The 21,732-nt window shown below is 32.0% G+C and overlaps 1 protein-coding gene across 2 annotated transcripts in view; it reads right to left on the bottom strand.

Annotated features, from left to right (window-relative positions):
* Positions 1-17,590, bottom strand: part of LOC124535661 (B-cell lymphoma/leukemia 11A) — a 34,510-nt gene extending 16,920 nt beyond the window's left edge. Inside the window, exon 1 of one of the 2 annotated variants that reach the window (XM_047111948.1) lies at positions 16,701-17,590. In XM_047111948.1, the coding sequence (XP_046967904.1) occupies positions 16,701-16,737 (37 nt within the window). In that variant the 5' untranslated portion in view covers positions 16,738-17,590. The remainder of the gene's footprint in view (positions 1-16,700) is intronic. The other variant, XM_047111950.1, reaches the window with a different exon arrangement.
* Positions 17,591-21,732: the final 4,142 nt, after the last annotated feature.

Here is a 21,732-nt window from a genome sequence, read left to right as displayed (position 1 = left end):
AACTTTGCAATATTATTTATGTCAGATATTTACTAAGGCTAAGAAGACAGTAAGGGGCATAGAGCAACTTTGGTTTTTTGTTTGTTCAGATGTAGGCATAGACAAGAACGTTCGGTAGCAGTGATTTATTGAAAACTCGTGTCTAGTCTAGCCGAACGCCTCAGGTGACGACGTAGGGGGAACCACCCTTCAAAGGGACACACCGAAAAGTTTAAATTAGCTCGTTACCACATCGGCATGACAGTTACATCTGTGCATTGTTTTTTCGCCACAGAAAAGGTCACCGTGCGAGTAACTTGTGTTTTAGAAGTTACGAGACGACCGTCGTCGCATTAATTATTAATTACATTTCGTTCCTGCGACACGACTGTTTTTCACTAATTTATTTGCTGAACGTTGTTCAAGTTAAAAGTATCACAGCGATGACTGGATATTATACTCAGAAAAAATAGTTTAAGCGCAATTTGATATGTTATATAAGACTGCACTTGATTTTAATCAGATTAAATGAAATGAGATCATTAATAACCAAGACTTAAGATGCAAAATTAACTTTTTATTTCATATAAGGTTAATATTCTTTTTTTAAACGGGCACGACTCAGTACACGTGACGCGGTGAAACCTTTTTGCATCAGAAACATTTCTCTAGCAAACTCAAAACGTGAGAATTTCTAAAAATATAACCATTAAAACGATTTCCAAACGGGAAGTAAAAAATCAGTTATGATTATGTCAAAAACATGGAGCCTTAATATTTTTTTAAATTTATATATATTTACTCATATATTATGAAATTTATATGTATATAGAGCAATACAAAATGTAGGTCACATAATGCAAGATGGAAGATTGATAGGCCTATCCATAACTTGACAAAGAACAAAAAAATATGTCCAACTTAGACACAACGCGACCACCGTGTCCGATATTAATTGGCAGGGGATGAAGCTACCCCATTGTGACCATAGAAATCAAACGTTTTTCACCACAATAACTCGAAATAAAAATACAAGCTATCGAATTCTGCGGGGGTGGGATTGTAATAGGGAGTTATTATAAGTTTCGACAGGAGCCAGCATTAGTTTCCATACACTCTATTACAATTCTCGATGGAGTCCTATTCAAATGTTATTGTTACTACTTTGCCCCTGTAATTTGCGTGCGTTTCAGAATAAGTCTATTACGAATTCCAGTTTCGATATTACTATCAATAATGATTCAAGTTAAAGCCAATTTTAGTGAAATTAAGAGATTATATTAGTTTTTCTCTTCAAAGGATATTGTAATTTAAATTTCGAATGCAACTCTTCTATTCAAGCATCACATACGTACCTACCTACGTTCATCGTTGTTAATGAGAAATTATTTTCTTTCTTAACAAAAATAAATAATTCACTCCAAAGAGGTTCTAATATAACAGCCAAAATTTATTTAAATTTAGAATAAGATAATATTTTTCACACACCACTGTCACTTTATATGTTGAACTGGAACATGATCAGAGAGTTCTCATGAAGAACAAAAGTAATGAAGGCACTAAAACTATTAAAAACTAAAAACTCATTTTAATAATTTAGGCCTTATTTATATTTCAAAGCATAAATTTTGACATCATAGTCTTTGACAACTCCTCATTCAATGGTTCAAGTTGTCGGAAATGGACATCCAGTTCAAAGGCCTTTATAAATAAAACCTTGTCGGCAAATTCCGATTCGCTTCATTCAGCTTGTTTTACTCTTATTAAATTGTTTAATAAAATTTGTTTTGGTTCCATCGTGCCTTTTTGAATGTTTACACACCAACTTGGCTTATTGCAGCTTCAACTGATCGGAGATTTATTTATTATACACAGATTAAGAATAGGTATATATTTATGAGTTGTATAAAAGTTTATGTTTGGAACAAGTTCTATTTTTCAAATTAAGAACAATTAACCCAACGCAAAATGCTACCGTCATTTGAATCTTATTTATATACCTCTTTGTTGTATTAAATGACTTCGACAACGTTGATTGGTTATAACTATGAATGCTACCGTACCTAAGTATATATATTTTTTTAGATAAAGCTACCATTTTTTTGTATTTCGCCACTAGATGGCGTTGCAACACATCAATTTCTCTACAGTGCAACCGATTCCCATGTCATTTAATATATTATACGGGTAGAACGTTTGGCTGGTGTTGCTAGTTTATTATATAATTTTCATTTTCGTATTATAGATGAAATAAGAGTTTACTGGTGTTCCATCCGAAACGTTTGAAATATTAAAAAAATTATAGAGAATAAAAAATAAGGTTGTATATTTAAAAAAAAAAAAAAAAACATTATAAACAGTTAGGTCACTTTGAAACTCATATGTAACATCAATCTTCGCTAGTTATTGACGTGTAATAAGGTCAGAATTATCAGAGCGTTAATGACGTCATCAGCTCGAGTCGCCCTTACTCACACATAAGCCTTTCTTTTCATTAAATGTTTATAATTATAGGTAAGGTATAAGCAGGGCCACTGTCAGGACCATAGTAAACACCACGCCCAGGTTTGTCCATTGAGGCGTAAGGCGGGCTAAACCAACAGAGCGCTAATGATCTCACTAGAATGGCTACTCACCCTTTTTACGCTTATAATTATAGCTACGATAGATTATTTTCCTATATACCAATATAATATAGAACCTCAATGATGTTCCAAATATTTATTTTATTTAAAAAAAAGAATATGCATAATTTTAATTATGTTTGTCAACATAGCTGTTTTTTATATGGCGTTTTTTTTATTACTTTAGTCAATTGAAACACTATTATATTTTATCTTGTATCTTATAAGTTAACAAATAAATAAGCCGAACGGCGATATCAATCAATAAAAAAAAATACAAAACAATTCAGAAGGTAACATAAAAACAGCTAAAGACTATCAAATTAAAGAGGCGTACCTATAAAATAGGATTACCTCTTAAGGGTACGCTTCTCGCCCACCGATAGCTAATCAAATTATCCGACGTAATTCTGAGCGACAAAAACGTCTGATTATCTCCATCTTGTTTTTTTCGGCCTAAGGGAACTAAAGGGATCGGTGGCCAGTGTCAAAATGTCTTTCTATTAAATGACATCTCCAAGTAAAAATTATATGAGCTAGCATAAAAAAATGAACGTGATAACGATAATACAATTTATTAAAATAAGATGTTCTATCAGATATATTTGTTCTTTTTTTAAATTAAGAAAATATTGATGTTTTTGCTGATAACTTTTTTTTTAATCTCGTAAATGAATTATGATTTCGGCTGCTACTGACAGGTATTCGTCCTAAGGAAAAAAGTCGACCATAGTGATTGAATTAGGACCGGGTCAGTAATCGTGTTACTGATATCCAATACTGGTGAACATTGGGAATTACCGTAAGAAAACAGAGCCCTCCTGAGTATTGGCCTGTTCGTTAGAGGGATTTGAATTTTATTCTTTTTTTTTACATTTTTTGCGGTAGGTGTGTAACACGATACTTCGCCTTGGGAGATGGACAGCCCTTAATAGAAATATATTGGACCAAAAAATTGAAAAATTATCCTAGTATTTTGGAATAATATCGGTTCAAAATAAATTAAAAATTGTAACATTATACTGCACTTGTTCACGAAAGTAATACGTATTTTCAATACAGTTAAGAATATTTACGCTTTAATATAAGGTTATTTATCGTATCAATCAGTTATATGGGTCCATTTTCAGTGTAATACTCCAGTGTCTTAAGAATCTAGTTGTTTGTCACGGCACAAGTGTCAATAAAAACGCCACACCGGACTCATACCTCCCATACTTACTATATAACTAGTGTTGTGACCGCATTCACTGTGAGAAACGAAAAACCTTGGAAAATTATCGATAAAAAAACCAAAGGTCGGTTTTTAGAGAACAGCTTTAGTCAATTTATGAAAATTAAAGTTATGAAGTATTAGGATGTTCTTTATTTAATTTTTTGATTGCTTTTAATTTAAATACCTATATTATTCTAAGATACTGCTACTTTTAAACTTTAAACGTAAGACACGTGATATTCTTATGGTTTTTATATAAATGGTAATAAGTCATTATTTATATTTGTAATATTTGAATACTTTTCAAACATGTTTTATTTGTCTTTCAAATACCATGAAATATATATTTATGAAGAGTATAAATTTAATTTATCATAAAAATTGAATTTATTAAACAATTTTCCATTTAAACAAAGCACAACATGTTATATAATGAAATAGTATTACTTCCATAAACCAAACATATAGAACAATTAAATGAATAGTAACTAATATTAATATTAGTATCGACATAGTTACGTGACTACGACTCACCAGTTAAGCGGCGCTTAACCCCTAATCCTTGGCGCGGCAGTTTAGCCAGGCAACGGGCATTTATGGGAAAAATCTTAATTTCGGAACGCTGCCGTTAACTGCCCGACTCTAATTATTGGCACCAACTGTATCTATTACTTCGAGTGCTATCTGTGTGTTCTCATATATCAATGTGTCTATGTGTGCGTCGGTGGTAAATTTTAACAACCAATAGGAAAGTATTTAATACTTAAGAAGAATTATGTCTCGTTTTATGTAATTGATAATTTAATTTAAATGTTTTCGTTATTTTAATGACGTACCTAATTGAATGTATGAAAAATTAAAACGATCGAACTATTTTAATAAAATGTATTAGGATTTTTTTTTTCGTATTTGACAAATATTTTATTTTTTGCTTTTTGTTTAGCGTTTTGTAATTTTAAGAAATAATGGATATTTTTGAAACACCTTTTTTATGTTTTGCTTAATGGGTACAATTTCCCGCAAGTATGGAAACAAGAGATACAGTTTTTCCGAAAGCAATAAAAGTAGGGTTACATAGCGACGTCCGGTCGGGAGCCTTGCCAGACAACCAACCCTTGTAGGATGTACGGAGGACCAAAAAGAATTTATTTACATTAAAATGGACCTTATTCTTAAGGTCTTAAGAACTTAACCGTGTTTACAGATATACTGTACAAAAGCACTGCGAGTAAAATGGTAGTCATTCGGACTTGGCAAGCTGTTTCGTTTTAAAGCATTTTTAAGGTTATTTCGATGACATATATATTTCTGTGAAAGAGAAAACCTGAACGGTGCTAAAAATTGTCGATGCTGAAAATATATTATTTAAACGGTGACTGTTCTTAACAAAACGAATCCTCGTGATCAATAGATTCTAAAAACTCTTCATATCTCTTTATTAAGCCTTTTAAACAGATATATTTTTAATGTAAATTGAATTATAATACAAATTTGTATGACGATGGTTAAAAATGAAATAAATAAATATATTAATAAGTGATTTGAAGAAGTGTGTACGTAATGCTAATTCTCTAAAATTATATTGTAAAATTTAATAAAAATAAGTGATCGAGTAATATAGCTGACCGCATTTCTAGAACTCGTCCGCTCGCCCGCTACGCCATAGCGGACATTATTTTGACAAACGACCCTCTAGCTAGATATTTGCGGTCAATGCAGCCGAGGCACATATCTAAAATACACTTTTAAATATCGCTTTATGTTGATAAAGTGCTGAGGTTTCTTGCTTTCTTGGCATGCGTGCGCTATTACTGCGTTAACATTAGCATCTGACTTTTCCTCATATAATTTAAGAAATAAGTATTCATCTCATATCACAAACGAATGTATAATATTTAGGCTACAATTAGAAAAACATCACTATCTAAGCAATTTATAAATAATGTTGATTATACCAAGAAAAACAAGCAATTAACTCAGTAGACTGTTTTCAACCAATTAAATCATATAGGTAATTAATTTATTACTTATCCTGCAAATCAATTATAAATACAAAAAATGTGTATTATTAAACTTCGTACATAGTATTATATCCAATAATACGTCCTAATTAGCCATGTTTTATTTACATGTTTATATATTGATAGGCATAGTTATAAAAAATTGCGGAATCTTATTGTCTAGGTATATTGTATAATTTGTAGTAACATATTCTACTTAACAAACATCCTATCTGTTATTATATATATCCTATTTTATTTGAACGTAATCAATCTTGAATGGACCGTAATGATAATTTAATCGTGTTTTTATTATGTTATGAGCCTCAAGCTCTTTAGAGTCGATATAATTTAGTCTACACATATGCATATATACATATGTGTACATGAGTATAAACTCACACAGATACATTAATAGAAAATCACTGAGAAATTATAATAGGTACTAAAAATATTCCGTGGAATCACGAAGAAAATTGTCGATGAATGGCAGAAAGAAATTTTATTTTATGACCAATACACTAAAACTTTCGATCTATAAACTATCCTACGACGAACAGTCCACTTACTTACTCATTTATATGTTAATATAAATGGCTTCAGATTCGCTCAGATTCATACAGAGATATGTTTCGGGACAGATATCATTTTCACTGCCTTATTACTTTCCAATTTGTCTTCAACATTGGTTATTGCCTCATTTATAGCTACCCCTCTATCTATATTAACTTCGATTCATCGACTCATGTATGTAAATTGATGAATTACGATACACTGATTGAACAAGACATGGTCGAGAGAGCTTTCTATCTATTTTATCATAAGATAGGAAAACTAAAATACCTTTACGTCTCAAGAAGATTCCAGAGTCGAAAAATCTTGACTTACTCCTTGACGACAAATCCATTTTCTTGATAATTTCACTTTAAGTTCACTTCAATAAATTTCTGTAGTAGTCCGCAAACGTAAACTCAAAACTAAACTTAAAATCTTATAAGTCCGAACGACCACTGGCCACTGTAGTAAGTACTTCAAGTCTCCTTGAAGTCATAAAGCATGTGTTCATCTTCGCAGATGAACACAGACTGACTGGCTAGTTAAAACGATTTGAGTCCCAAAATGTTATTAAAAAACCCCCAGACCGCCAGGTAAAAAAAAACCCGTATCAAAACCGCCGTTTCCTAGTGACCCCGATCGCTCTTCCATCCCTTTGTTGGGCTCCTTTTATTTATAATAGTAAATTTTTTTTCACACACGCCACCCCTAATAACGTGTGAGCAAAAATATGCGTAATCGTCTGCTGCACCCAGACTAAGAGACCACGGCGAAAGTTTCATATAGAAAAAATACAACTGTCCCCCATTTGAATAGCAAAAAGCGCATGTCACTGCGAAAATGGATTTTTGTGAATGAACATTATTCGGAATCTGAATTGATGGTTGACTTGTAATTGTTCCACGTTATATTTAGCATGAATTATTGGTTCGATTCGGTTTTTGTGTGAAACTGACCTATCTTTTGAATCAATTCATATTTTTGGAACATTTAACTGATGAATTATATATTATTTATTTAAACAACTGATTTAAATGTCTTAACTATTGTAAACGTAATAGTTCGTGTGATGATATTCGAATGATCTCTTTAGCGATATGATTTTTATTAATCAAAGAAAGAAAAAAACTTTATAATATTTTAAACGAGCCGTAACCGTCGCTTATCAATTCGAACAACATTTTATTCGCTAAATAATCTCAATAATTTTATTATTCTTTTTAGGAAATTGTCTTTATCGTTGTAATGAAATTATGATAACCGAATCGTGATCAAAACGTGAGCGTAGTGACCCCAGTAGCAGAATGAACAGAATGTTTGCTATTTCTAGGTAAACAAACATGGAAGATTGACGTTAAGTGTACATCTGGTAGGCACAAATAACAGGGGATGTGATAAACAATACAATAATTCAATTTTCCTACGACCGCGACAAATTGCGTGTGATGTTAGGTTACGCAATAGAGGAATAATTTTTGTATATTTACTCGCACTGCTAATAAAGTATCAGAACTATCAGCTTTGATTTTTCGGCCGTTTATTTAGGATGTGGTATTAGGGATGCATTTGATTTTTAAAATATACCAAGCAGTTTAACATTAGAATCTTAGTCGCTTAAAATCATTCGATATATACCTAATTAACAAATACCTTTTATTGACAGCAATAATCATTAACATTAATATGTAATACTAATTCCAAAAAATCATACTTTTTAACACGATTTTATAACTAGATTGCTAAATGTTACATTATTGTCAGTTGCTCATTAGTGTTTATATTTTATAACGGAAAATTATATGCATCAAACTAATAGTTATACACACAACTGAAACACGACGATAGTTCAAAATAAAATAAAAGTGAAAACTGCAACTACTGAAAATTTAATAACAATACATAACCTCATAAACAAATCACAGTTTCATCACGTGACAATGCAGGAAGAACAAAAAAGGATACAGTTACGGACCGTTGTCCGAGATAAGTTTACGGATTACCTGGTCGTGTGAAAACGAAACAGGTGGCTGCGGTGTTCCGTTCGGTAATTATAGAATCGGACAATAACGCATGTTGCGCGGGAGTGGACGCTTCGCGGTTCTCTTCTTTTGTTTTGATGGTAATCGTTAAACTATTTTGGTTGTGTGATATTTTTTACGCCTTGCGTATTTGCGATGGTTATTCTTTATTATGTTCTAAAATTGAAAACTTATGTCATATTATGATAGTAGTCATGTTATATTTATATCGAAGGACAATTGGTAATTTTGTACATTGGATGTACATATGTGATCTAATATGTACATGTATGTATGTTTTAGATTAAAGCGAAAACGGAAGCACCGTGAATGATTGTTAAATTCACACACGTATTCTTAAAATCTGGTCAAGAATCTATTGTGGGCAGTGTTCGTCCTATTGTGTGTATTGATGGAATCCAAAGGGTTGTATGTCAACTAATGGAACAAAAAATCGCAGACAGCGTGAGAGAAAAGCAGGAGGACACTCGGCAGATTTTTTTTCTATAATATGAAGTAGTGTTCCAAATTTTTTTTTTTGTTTTTCTTTTTATATGCCACTGAATAGAGGCTTCCTACACTTTTGAGGATGTAGCTTGGAGCTTATTCCTTCAATTTCCTCCAATGTGTGTGGTGGATTTTCTTTTATTTAATTTAAAAAAAGTTACGGTAAAATCGTAAAATTTTTTTTAAAAAATCGTATTAAAAAATGTTTGATTCCTAAAATATTAGGTCTCTTATTAAATGTAAATGTTACTTTTCTAGGTATTTTTTTTACAAATTTGCTAAGCCGGTGCTCGTTGTTAAAACCAATTAAGTGTTTGTTAATCTGCAGTTAGATTAAATCACATTGTGTTAATAGCTTACACGTAGACATAGAACTAGGTATAAATAGATATGGCATATTTTAAATAAATCATTTAAATGCCTTTTTTTATTGAAATTGAAACTGTAATGATTATTTATTTCATAAAAAAAGAAGTCTTTAGATTTAGAAGATTCTTAATCTATATTTAAAATTATTTATAAATATAGATTAAAAATATGAATTTTATAAAAAAATAAATCATTCTTTTTGTAATTGTTCACAAAGCTTTCGTGGTATGTACTAAGTACTAAGTACCTATACCTCTGACATTAACCTAGCCGTGCACAATGGGGAATCTACTCCTAATCCAACTCTAATCGTTTCTTACTGACGTTTGAACTATAGTAGACAATGGGCCACGGCTCGCACGGGTCACTCGGCGGTTATCTGCTGATCGGAAGAAAACCGATCTTTGCGGCCGCCATCAAATTTATTGTGCTCGTCTTTACTTAGACACTCCTGTATTTGTAAAACGAACCGTAATGATCAAAATATAGAGTCTAATTTACATTACTTAAATAACATAGTGGAGCAAATCGTAGGATATTGCACTTGCATGCTTTGTGGTTGCGAGTGCTTTGTTTAATCGAATGTGAAATTAACGCCCTGTTCTCTAATTATTTATCTTATAATTTTTTTTATTATTATAATTATGAGAGTATTCTAGCTGTTACTAGAATAGTTTTTTTTAATCTTGACGTATAGTACTTTTATAATTTTAATCTATTAGTATGCAGTTACATTTATATTTGTCTACTATTTATATTTTATAGTTCTAAATTTAAAACAATATATAAAATATAAAGTTTATAACAATGTTCCGCTGCGGTATAAAGGAACTAATTAATCATAGCGCTCTCTACGCTTTTACATTTATGGCGGATTGCAAAAAAATCACGCTTTGTTTACAGTGAGCGTACACAATTCACATGACCTCAATTAAGCAGTCATCATTCAAACGGATGTAAGTGCATAATCTCGGCTCAGGTCATCGCGTTAACAAGGCAAGCGGTCACGAACTGCCCGGTATGGGAAAGCTCCCAGCGTTGTATGCAGATACGACTTTATACACATCAACCGTTCGTCCGGAAATGCAATCGCAAACCGCTGTGACACCTAGAATGCGTTGGCGTGTCTATACGATGTTATGGTCTACATTGTCCGGACTGCAGAACTATTCTGTAAGAACTCACTTCCAATCTCACGTATACTCGTATATCACGTATACACAATATCTGTACCTATTCACGGTGATTCCATTTTCTAATAAAATCATGTACAATAATTGATTATTTAAATATTATATATCTTAAGTTAACTTTGCGTATCAATTTACGTCATTTCACGTTCGAGTTCTGCGGTGAGCGTCAAATTTGATTTTACAGAATAGGGCTACTTTTCCTTTCAATGGTATAATGAATAACAAAATGTCTTATTACAATTTAGTATTAAACAAACGTTATGTCAGTATCAAGTTTGATATATGATGAAAAATATTATTAATATTAATTTATTTGGAATTCTTTAAACTTTATTAAATTTATAAAAGGAATATAAAAAACAAATAGACATATCAAATAAACGATTGAAATACACGCGAGTGTTTATGACAATACTCAGTTCGATATAATAACGGCGTAAGTCTTATTGAATTCTCACTAAACAACGTATTTAGTTAAAGGAAAGGGCAAGCTATTATAAATCTAGCAAAACGCCTACAAACCTTCCGACACAATGCAATACACAATATAAATCATAAGCGAACATCGCTATCTTTCAATCCTTTGACTATCTTATGATTTTTAACACCCACTTAATATCTTTACAAGAAACAATAAGCCTTTCGAGACTTTGAAACATCATATCTGATTTGATGCACTGCAAAATGAATGCATTCTTAACACATTCTCATTCTTTGAATCTCTAACGATGTATTTAAATAATTTCCCCTTAATTTCAACGGATTATTTAAAATAGTAAATAAATTCTTATTATTTTAAATACATCGTATTCATCATCATAGCAAACGGGATAAATATTGGCAAAAAAGACCGCGGACTGGATGTAATTCAATACATTACGACCGCTGCGCTCTATTAAAAGCCGCGTTTGTCCATTCTGACGTGTAGGCATTTAAAAAAACCAAATCGAAGTTTAGCCGAATCAAAGGCAGTTGGACAATGGTCACGGAACAGACAGGTCGGGACGAATTCTATAAAGGATCAGGTAGAACGTGATACACTGCAATCTTCGTGTCAATCAAAATGTGTTCGATCTAAGATGTTTTATAGAAATGAAATATTTAAGGCGTAAGGTATGTTTTCGAAAAAAAAAAAATCATTTATATATTAAGTTAACTGACGAAGATAAATCGTCTTATAATGTTATGTAAGTAAGTTATATGCTGTTAATCTAATTATTGCAAAGTTTTCCATAGAAATAATGATTTTGTTTTCATCAATTGCATCATATAGAGCCTATATGTCTTAATGCTTTCAGACCAAAATCGAAGATTACTATAGGCATACGTCTATTAATCTGTTATTAATGTTGAGCCTATCTTAATCATTTTATTAATAAACAATTGTTAATCTAAATAACAAAAATAACCATACAGAAAAAGTACACCAACAATAATAGAAAGTGACACTCCTAAACCCTTTTCCACAAGAAACGATGAAAGGATTCTTATAATAGTATACAATAGTTATTTTGCCTAACTCTATGGAAACCGACCCCATTCGTTATTGTTACAATATTATCGATATTCGACCATGTGGGTGCGAACTTCTGAGCCTGTTTGAAAAAAAAAAATCTCTTTGACCAATTGTTTGTCAAAGGTATGATTTTTTGTGAAGGTGTTTATCGAAGGTTGACCATGGGAAAATATTAGAGGTTCAGGTGCCTCTATCGAATTCGAGACCATTGTCAACCTGTATTCTGAATCTCGATACGATCTTTTCACCTTTTGTTTGGGCATCAGTGTTATGCTATTCATCATAATTGATATAACTTTGTTTATTTTAAACTCTTCTGTAATCGTTCTATCACAACTGTTTGCAGAACATGTACAGATACTATCAGGTCTTTCATAATACCTGAACCTTTATAAGCCGAAAATCCTACACCTACCAAAGTTTAAATCGCTGGCGTTGAACCGTCGACACTAACAAATTGGTATCAAAGCCTGACAAAGATGGACTCTTGAGAAACTGTCCACCCACTCGCCGTCTATTGATCGTGGCTTACAATAAATTAATTCTTGTTATGAACATTTTTTATCCCATTGTGTTTAACCGAGTATTTATTTTACTAGACGTAATAGAGCCTAATGGGCGGACATTGGTCAAAGGAAATTTGGTTCACAATGAAGACTGAATTGAATTTCTTTATGAATTGAATTAAAAAATTGAATGAAACTCCACAAAGTCCGTTGTTTTATTTGTCTCGCTATTAAAATGGCTTTAGAATACTTTAGTCTTGCGCCAGTAATTTAAAACAAATTGCACGATACGATATTGAAAATATGATATAATATAATATGAACATAAAGAAAAGATAATAAGTATAATTCCATTGTGATCAAATCCCATTAACGACAGTAAACATCAATAAACAACAAAGATTACTGGTACTTGATAAGTCTATTTGAAACATAATTGTCTCCTTTACATATTTCTTAAAAGATTATATTTAGTTCAACACCTTGAACACAAAAAAAAAGATGTTTGGCTACTGTTTCCATTGTTTGTAATGCAACTTGTATTGTTGAAAAAAAATAATCCTTTTGTCCAATCTCCTCTTCCAGAACGGATTGTTTGCTTTGCATCTTCAAAAAGAAAGCTGGATGTTGTCCACGACACAATTGTGTATCCCGTACTAATTTAAAATACCGTATCACTCCCTTAAATACCCCCAACGTTGAATCATTTAATAGGGACGGACTAATAAATCCAATTTAAATATGCTCTGGACCTCCGCTGATATAACATATGTTAATCCATACATCTTTATCTTAAGAATCGCAAAAACGCCGATCGATACGGACATCTAAAAAGAGAAAAACCACTTGCCGGTCCAGTTGGTTACTCCGAACGGGTGGCCGCCGTCCGCTATAACATTATTCTAAATACTAAATTAACTTTATTCCCATAATTTAAATATCAACTGCTTGTACTCATCTAAATAAATTATCCGAATCCAACGAAAGAGAGAGTTTTTCTCTATTTTTATTCTTCTCTAATGGACGGATGATGTCAATTGGCGAATTTATACGTTCATTTGACGAATTCAATTTATTGGAATCGGTCTTGGTTAGCATTTGTGGAGGCTGTTTCTTTCTCACGATTGCAAGGATAATTATGCAGGGCGTGCCATCAAAATGGACATTTAACAATTATGAAAATCTTTTGTTATCTCGTAATTTACGCTAATTCAGTTAATTGTGTTAGATTTGATAAAACCTATTGATAAATATTGTTAAGTAATAACAATTTTAGAAAGTTGGTCACTTTTTGTTTTATTCATTACATGCAATATAGTTCAATGCTTTTTTAAAATTAAGATTGTATTGAATTTTTTTTTAAATATATAAAGGTATATATATCGTTACAAATTTTGAGTAACAAGCAAGAATTAGATCGAAGTATTAAGACCATTGTTACAGCTATAATTCTTGGACAAGGATCAAGATTGAGTGTTCCGCTTGCAAATGCGATGCTTCGATATTCGCTTAATGAAGACATATTGAATCGCTAAGCGGCAAAAGACAAGATATAGGCAATGTTTTAAATTGACATCGGCCCTTTTATGTACCATCCGCTCATTTTCGATAAAAAAAAAATAAACAATTGAAAACAAAACAATGAATAAAATGAGGCAAAAGTATTTTAGAAATGCAATCTGAGATTAAGTATTAAGGTCAAGTATCGATTTACTGCAATTACTTTTTTATAATAATCAAACGGCTAAAACATAGTATCAATTAAAAAGTTATTAAGGGGACAAAAGCCCGTGTCAATTAGTTGTATACGTTCGTTCAAAAACAAATCGGTGAGCGAGTTAATATTTTATTTACAGTCGGAGTGGAAGCGCGGGCAAAGTTAACTTGGATTTTTAAAACTTTTCAAAAGTTTAGTCGACGTTTTCCTCAGGCCGTCTAGCCTCGCACCTGATAAAGTAATTTGACGATTCCCCAATTCACACTTTTGAGGAGGGCCTAAAAACCAAAAAGGTTTGAGACAGTTTCAGTTCCGTAATTGAGATTGTGTTAAAACTTTTTGGTGCCGTGCATTTTTAATCTGTGACCGTTGTCTCTCTTGCTTTATAGCGTGTACCTAAAGTAACAGTTATTAATGCTTAATCCATCAATTAGGTGTGACTAGTGAGGCTGAATTAAAATAAAAATATCGTTAGTGCAGTATATCGCGCGCTCGTACACATTTTTACAAAGGGGGCTACCATTGTTACGTATAACAAAAAGCAAGTACCTCAGACCTCTTACGTTCAAAATAAGAACAAACGTGTCATCGACGAAATGACGCGTGTCGACCAATCGGGCGCGAAGGCCGCAGACGTCGATGACGTCACGCTGCCACCGACCAATCGCATTGGCCTGTCGCCTCCGGTCAACTTGCACTAATTGCCCATGTGTGCGATAACACTAGGCTTGAGAAGAATCAGTGCGCTTAAGTGCGCACACGCATGCATTGAATGATTGCTTACTTCCATACAGTTTTAATCGCAAATTTTATAGCTTTATATTTTCTTTGATTATATACGCGTGTGTCCGTATTCTCTACGATTTTATTGAAATAGAGCGTTATCTTTCGTACAGTCGAGTTACATTAAATCTCCGGTACAACAAAAAATTAGTTAAAATTTCCATAATTCTCACCGGTCTATCATAATAATTCCAAATATGTCAAATGGCTATTCTTTTGAAACTAAACTAAAACATGAGAACATTTCGGACTTGCATTTGAATAAAATACGTAATTAAATCAAACTAGCTCTTGGCCAGTGGGAAAGTATGTAGCTAGAACAATAAGTAGACATGCCATTTCATTAATGAAACAGTTTTAAGATATTTTATATTTAATTATATATATTCTCATTATATGGGTAAATTAATATTTTTAATTCCTTTTTCATAGATCTTTTTTTTAAAATGTATTTTGTACATATTTTTAGAATAGTCCTTTTTTAGCTTTAGTTCAAGATTACTTGCGTTTGTCATATGAATTATGTATATTAATATTGGACGACGAATACATAAATGAAAGAGATAAAGAATTTGTCAGACAGAGAAGAAAAAGGAGAAAATCAAAGATATGATATTTGTAAAGAGATTTGTAATAAAATAATATGACTGGGATTTTAAACGACGTTAATTAACCTGACTTATATACTAAGTTATATCTACTGTTTTGTGTGGATTCGATTATTAATTTACTTAAAAGAAATATGTTAACTACGCTTTATATCGTAATATTATAATAGTTGTAATTGATATCATGTCTTTCGTAAGTTGAATTTCAAGTACAAAATATTAATTGATAATTATAATACCGTTAGGTAGTTACATTATATGATTATAATTAATCTTGTAAATTATATGTGAGTGTTATTATTATATTTTTAATAGGTATAAATGAAGCCTTTTTATTTTTAAAACTTTTTTTTACGTTATGTATAAAAATTATCGACTTTTAACTGTGACATCATTAAATTTATGTTATCATGATTGTAATAGTCTTTATGACTTTTTCACACTATCGTGGTTACATATATAAAATAAAAAGAAAACGGAAAATACCTACATGATTACATACTCCTTACTATTTAAAATAAGTTAGATAGAGTCATACACACAAAAAATGTAACAGTCTTATACAAAATTTGCATTATTTTTTACGTGCATAAACATTGTCGGTTTTAAAAAAAAATATTGCCATACATTTTCCTCGGACTATGACTGACCACGGTCTTAAGCAAATATTTACACTCCGCTGGGGTATTGAGTAGCTTCGCTTTGAATAGAGTCTGTTGATGTGTGTGTAAGGAGATGATGATTTTTTTGCTAATGAGATGTTTTACGAACAATTCACGAGAATTTTCTTTTGTTTTAATCAGTCGAAAATTACGTAAATTTAAAAAGATGCATGTTTCATGATAAACCTATTACCTACTATGATTTTTTTTAATTTAAAAATAATTCTGTAGTAACTGTTAAATGTTGTGTACTCATAAAATATTGGATCTATCACTACGTTCCTAATTGTTTAGACAATTTTTACATATGAGAATATATTAAGAGAAGACTAACTATAATATTCATGAACGAAAGCCTTTAAATTGACGTGAAGATAAGTATACAGTCAGGTCGACAAAGTTTTTTGTACCTTGTTATCATGTTACCAGTAATATTTAGGACCTTACCTTGCGCGATGCGTACAGCTGGCATCTTGATTCTCATCTTGATTTGGTCACCTATTTTTAGACCTTCAACAACTTCTTTTATCCTTAGAATTTTTATCTTAATATCTCGCTATCAGTATGTTAGCGCACTTCACATGTGCCGCCGTCGGTCCGGCGACTTATCGTCCGTCCTATTCTCAAAACAGTTCCGATAAGGAAGGTCGAGGTGTCATACAGTAATCCTCAATAAAAGTCCGACGGCATTTAAATAAAATCATTATTTTAGTCATCTCTCTAATTTCTTCATCATGACTAATTTAATCGAAACATTTACTATTCTTACTTTTTTCTTTTCATGCTGCGATGAATCAGTTCACAGTTTCCAATATTTACTTACAATATTCGCCTGGTCATAAGGTCTTATCAACACTTGAATGAACGTCTCAGTGCTCTATCTAATCTATCCGAACAAACTGCGATCTTGTAATTCAGAAAAATAAACATACGTTAGCACTTCCTCAAAATTTGTTCATAAATATTTTTACACTTGATAGTCCGTTTTTCACCACTGTCTCTACCGAAAAATAATGAGAAAACTTCTTCTTAGAAAGTCCAAATTTAGTTTCTGAATAGCGATAAAATTTGCAGAACTAAAATAAAACGAGATAATTTTATTTAAATATAGAGTCTATATTGTTTGTGATTATCGTAGCGTCTCGCGATGTAGTATGTCGCGTGCGGAGCGGTGCGAGGCAGGTGCGCGGCCGGCCGCCCGCTCTCGCCCGATGTCCGAGAACGTCTGTCCTGTGTCCCTTTGCGCGAGGGCTCCGCGGCCTCGTGTCCACAACTCGCGCCGTCTCGCTCGGCCGGCCGACGACGGCGCGTGCGAGTCCGTACCAAGTAGCCAGGGGTTACTCGCGGTCGCCACCGCCTCGGCTGTTTGACAGAGATGCCATTGCGCGCCCCCTATTCGCGAAGCGTGGGAGTGAAAGGGATAGTCATAAATCATAAGTGCCGTGCGTCGGTGTGCGTGCGCGGGTGGGGCGAAGATGCAGCGCGTACAAAAGAAAAGGGATAATATTTGCTTGCATATTTCATGACTCGATTAGGAGATGGAATTTTTAATTGAATGGACCGTGTCGCACGGTCAGTCTCCGCTCATGAACGCTTTTCATAAAGGTTAAGTTTCAAAAAGGATTAAGACAACTTTCAGGTGAAACAAATTTGAACTCTATCACACATGACTGTAACATCATTATTTTCATATCAACTTCTGAAGTCTATTTTGTTTTATGATAATGTGATTTTTTAATATTTAGCACATACAAATTAGAAAATAAACTATTCTTTAATATTACATAATGAAAATTTCTCAACGATAATTATTAGCATGAGCATTAATCACAGTCATATATAGAAAATTTTAATCTGAATTTTTTTCGTTAGTTGTCGCTCGTAGCGTAACGCTACGAAGCGATTGCTACGTAATGAAGACTGTTCTTTATACGGTTACGTATCCACTAACGATCATATTTAAACCTTAGCATGTCAATATAATTACATACATGTTAATATTAATAAATATCTTTGTAATATATGGGCTAAAGATGTATTTCAAAATCATTACCAACGTATATATTTTTGGTTTGAAATCAAACAACCTAAAAAGAACCTAGTAAAATCTGGCGCATAAATATTAAAACGGTATAAATAGTTCCATCGCTAAAAGCAACACGTAGTTACCCGAGATATTTCACTCTCACTCTTACAACTTTCTGAGCGCATTTTTTACCGCGTTATTTTACTTAAGACGAGGAACTTATCTCGGCGGTCCTTGACTTTAATAAGTTTTATGACAGTCGAGACTTGACTGGCGCGAACGGGCGACGAAAAAGAACTTTTTCATAATTGTTTCCGAACTGACTTCGCCGACTTACAGAATGGCGTTCGATTATTGAAATTTTTAACTTTTCACGCTTTATTTGCGACCAGGTTGTATTTTGTTTTAAACTTCGATTGTTTGTTTTTGAATTGTATTTTAATTATATTTATATCATTGTTTGAGCAAATATGCTTTTTTATATTAAATAAATTAGTAAAATTGACTCGTATTAACCAGTTAATGTAATATAAGTTATACTGTAAGAAAAATGTTATCAAGTTGTTTTATCTAAAATACAGATCCGTGGAAAGAAAATTTTGTCAAAACATATTTAAGAAGGCTGGGCAAAAATAATAATCGGACAACTACGGTCATTTTAAATCCATCGAAGCTATGCTTGAAATATTTATGTCTCTTTCTAAAGTTAACGCGGTTTGGGGGAAAATAGAGATGGATAGGGTTATCCGTTTTCTCTAGTGGAAAATACAGGGTAATAATCAATGTATGCTCATCTCGCTCATATGTAGGGATATGTTGAGTATGTGAAGGGGATGGTTAGTGATACATAGATGATTCCCATGTGTGGCATCGGGACGCTACTCGTCACTAGACGGCGTGAAAAGCGGGGGCGCTAAACGAACCCTCTCGGAGGTTCGTTTCGCAGTCGGAACATGAAGATATTGCTTGAGCTTAAAAAAAAGCTTGTAATCAATTTTAAGGTAAATTTAATGATTAATTTCGTTTAAAATGTAATATATCATAAATATATTGACATATTATAATTGTAAAAGGTTATGTGATTTGTAATACAGAAATGTTCATTAATCTGTTTTAATAACACAAATAACATCTTTAGATAAAATAACACATATGTAAATATACGTAAAATGTTAGCTCTAATGGGTCAGTCAAGCTGGATAAAATTAGTTGTAATATTTCAGGATACTTGACATGTACTTGTAGTCGTCATATAATTGATTCGACACAATCTATGGTACGGTATAATGCTACTAATAATATTAGTCGCTGAGTACATTATTTTGATTCCTTACTTAGGATTATGATTTCTCTATAAAATATATTAGCTACCTTAAAGACTTCTAAAATTTTAAGTCTTTCTATTAAAATAAACCGCATCAAAATCCGTAACGTAATTTTAAGGATCTAAGCATACATAGGGACAGACGTTGTGCAACTGTAATGTGATAATGAAATTATCTACTTAATAGTAAAAACATTAATTGGACCAAGTTCTTGAGATAACCCTTAGATATAAATAAACAATTTTACCTTTCCATAATATTAGTATGGATACTTAATTGTCACAAAAATATTTCATTCCTGACAACGTATTTTATTATTGAAAATAGTTTTGGGCATTTGTTTTTCGCAACACTGAAATTTAAGTAAAATCTTAAAGTCTCCCTTTTAACCACATTCATATTAACTAACGGAATCTTTTTAGTTTTATGTTTCTAAGAGTATTTAAATTTTAATTTTATAATTGAATGTCGCGACGAATATTTTTTGTAGCGCGACAGATGTGGCGACAGGATACAGAAAATCGTTCGAATTCATACACGAAACGTCAAAAAGAAAGTATCGGATTTGTCGTAACTTTTTTTAAAATAATGTCTCCACAGATACATTATCAGGAAAAGATTGAATTACCGACTACCGTACAGTTATACTATTTGTAACATTGTCATCGTAGAATGTAATTCAAGACATAACATCAATTTTAGCTATAACATATATACCTTTATGTGTATGTAGCACTGTATAACGCTTGTTGTTAGCGAATAAATAAACACACATCTTATAGATAGCACAGTTCTTAAGGAACGTTTTGGAATGCCATCATCTTTAAATAGATTAACTTATGCAACTCCCTTTTCAAGGACACACATGTGTCCGACAGAAACTGATGTCGCCAAGGTACATGTAGATATTAACACATTTACGTCTTATGAATATAGTCTATATTCCCTTTTCGGAAGAACTAAATTAGCGTAAACAAAAATTTTACAATATACGATATTTGGTTACAAGGTTTTTAAATAGAAACATCCCTCGCTGCTTTTATTTTACTATAATGTAACTTAACCTGATTTTTAGTTACAAATACGTTAAGAATTAACCAAATGTAGACGCAATAAATATTTTATTTCCTATAACTTTCAAGTAATCACCATACAAGGCTATTCTTGTCATAGCTTGTTTTAACTGAAATATTTTCGCAAAATAGTCCACAGTATTTGTTCTGCAGTACTTTTTGAAATGTGTAAATATGTATGTCTTTTTCATACATTAATACATAATAAATTTGTATATATAATAACTTTGACGGTACAATATAACTTGTTTTTAAAATCATTTGACAAATGTTGCCACCCAGCAAAAATCTCAGTATTATATAAATATGATACACAGTTATATTAATCTGCATATCAATACATGAACACTACTACAATTAAATGTATATGTCCTGTATCAAAGTATAGTATTTACAAACCTGTTTTAACATCTATGTAATCTTGTATGATATACTTTATTTATAAAAATGATTAAACTTTAAATGTAATGAAACAAAGGCTTAAAAAAAATCAATATTTCCGAATCTTTTTAAGCCACTTATGTTTTGAATTGGTCTATGACGAAAATAAATTAGGAACGTTAGGGTGGGTCGCCACTGAGGGGGTATAATTAGAACGGTCATAATTTGAAAGGACTTCGGCCGTTTTATGTCATCCTGGTACTACAAACACGCAGGAGATAATCTCAGTAGATCCATCTGCAGACGTTCTACATAACAATGATTTATTATAGAAATTAATACACTCTAAGGAAACAAAAATAGTTTTCATAGTAACCTATAAATTATATTTTTTTTTGTACTGATTTGACGGTGAAGTTAAACTCATAGACTCATCTCTGCCGGATAAATTTGTAACTAATCATTGAATGTAACATAAAAAAAGTTTAGTAAGTTTTAGTAACATTTACTCCACAAGGAATTACAGCAAGCCGTCTTGTTATCATTTCACGATTCAGGATACACGGTCATTTTTACTACAGCGTAATATTATTATTTAGATTCAACATATTTTTAAGCTCTCATAGTCTCTATTATAAAATAAAATAAAAAATATAGAAATACTTAGAATAGAA

This window comes from Vanessa cardui, chromosome 15 (assembly GCF_905220365.1).
Source record: "Vanessa cardui chromosome 15, ilVanCard2.1, whole genome shotgun sequence".
Lineage (NCBI taxonomy): Eukaryota > Metazoa > Arthropoda > Insecta > Lepidoptera > Nymphalidae > Vanessa > Vanessa cardui.
This window is presented reverse-complemented; position numbering and strand designations above follow the sequence as displayed.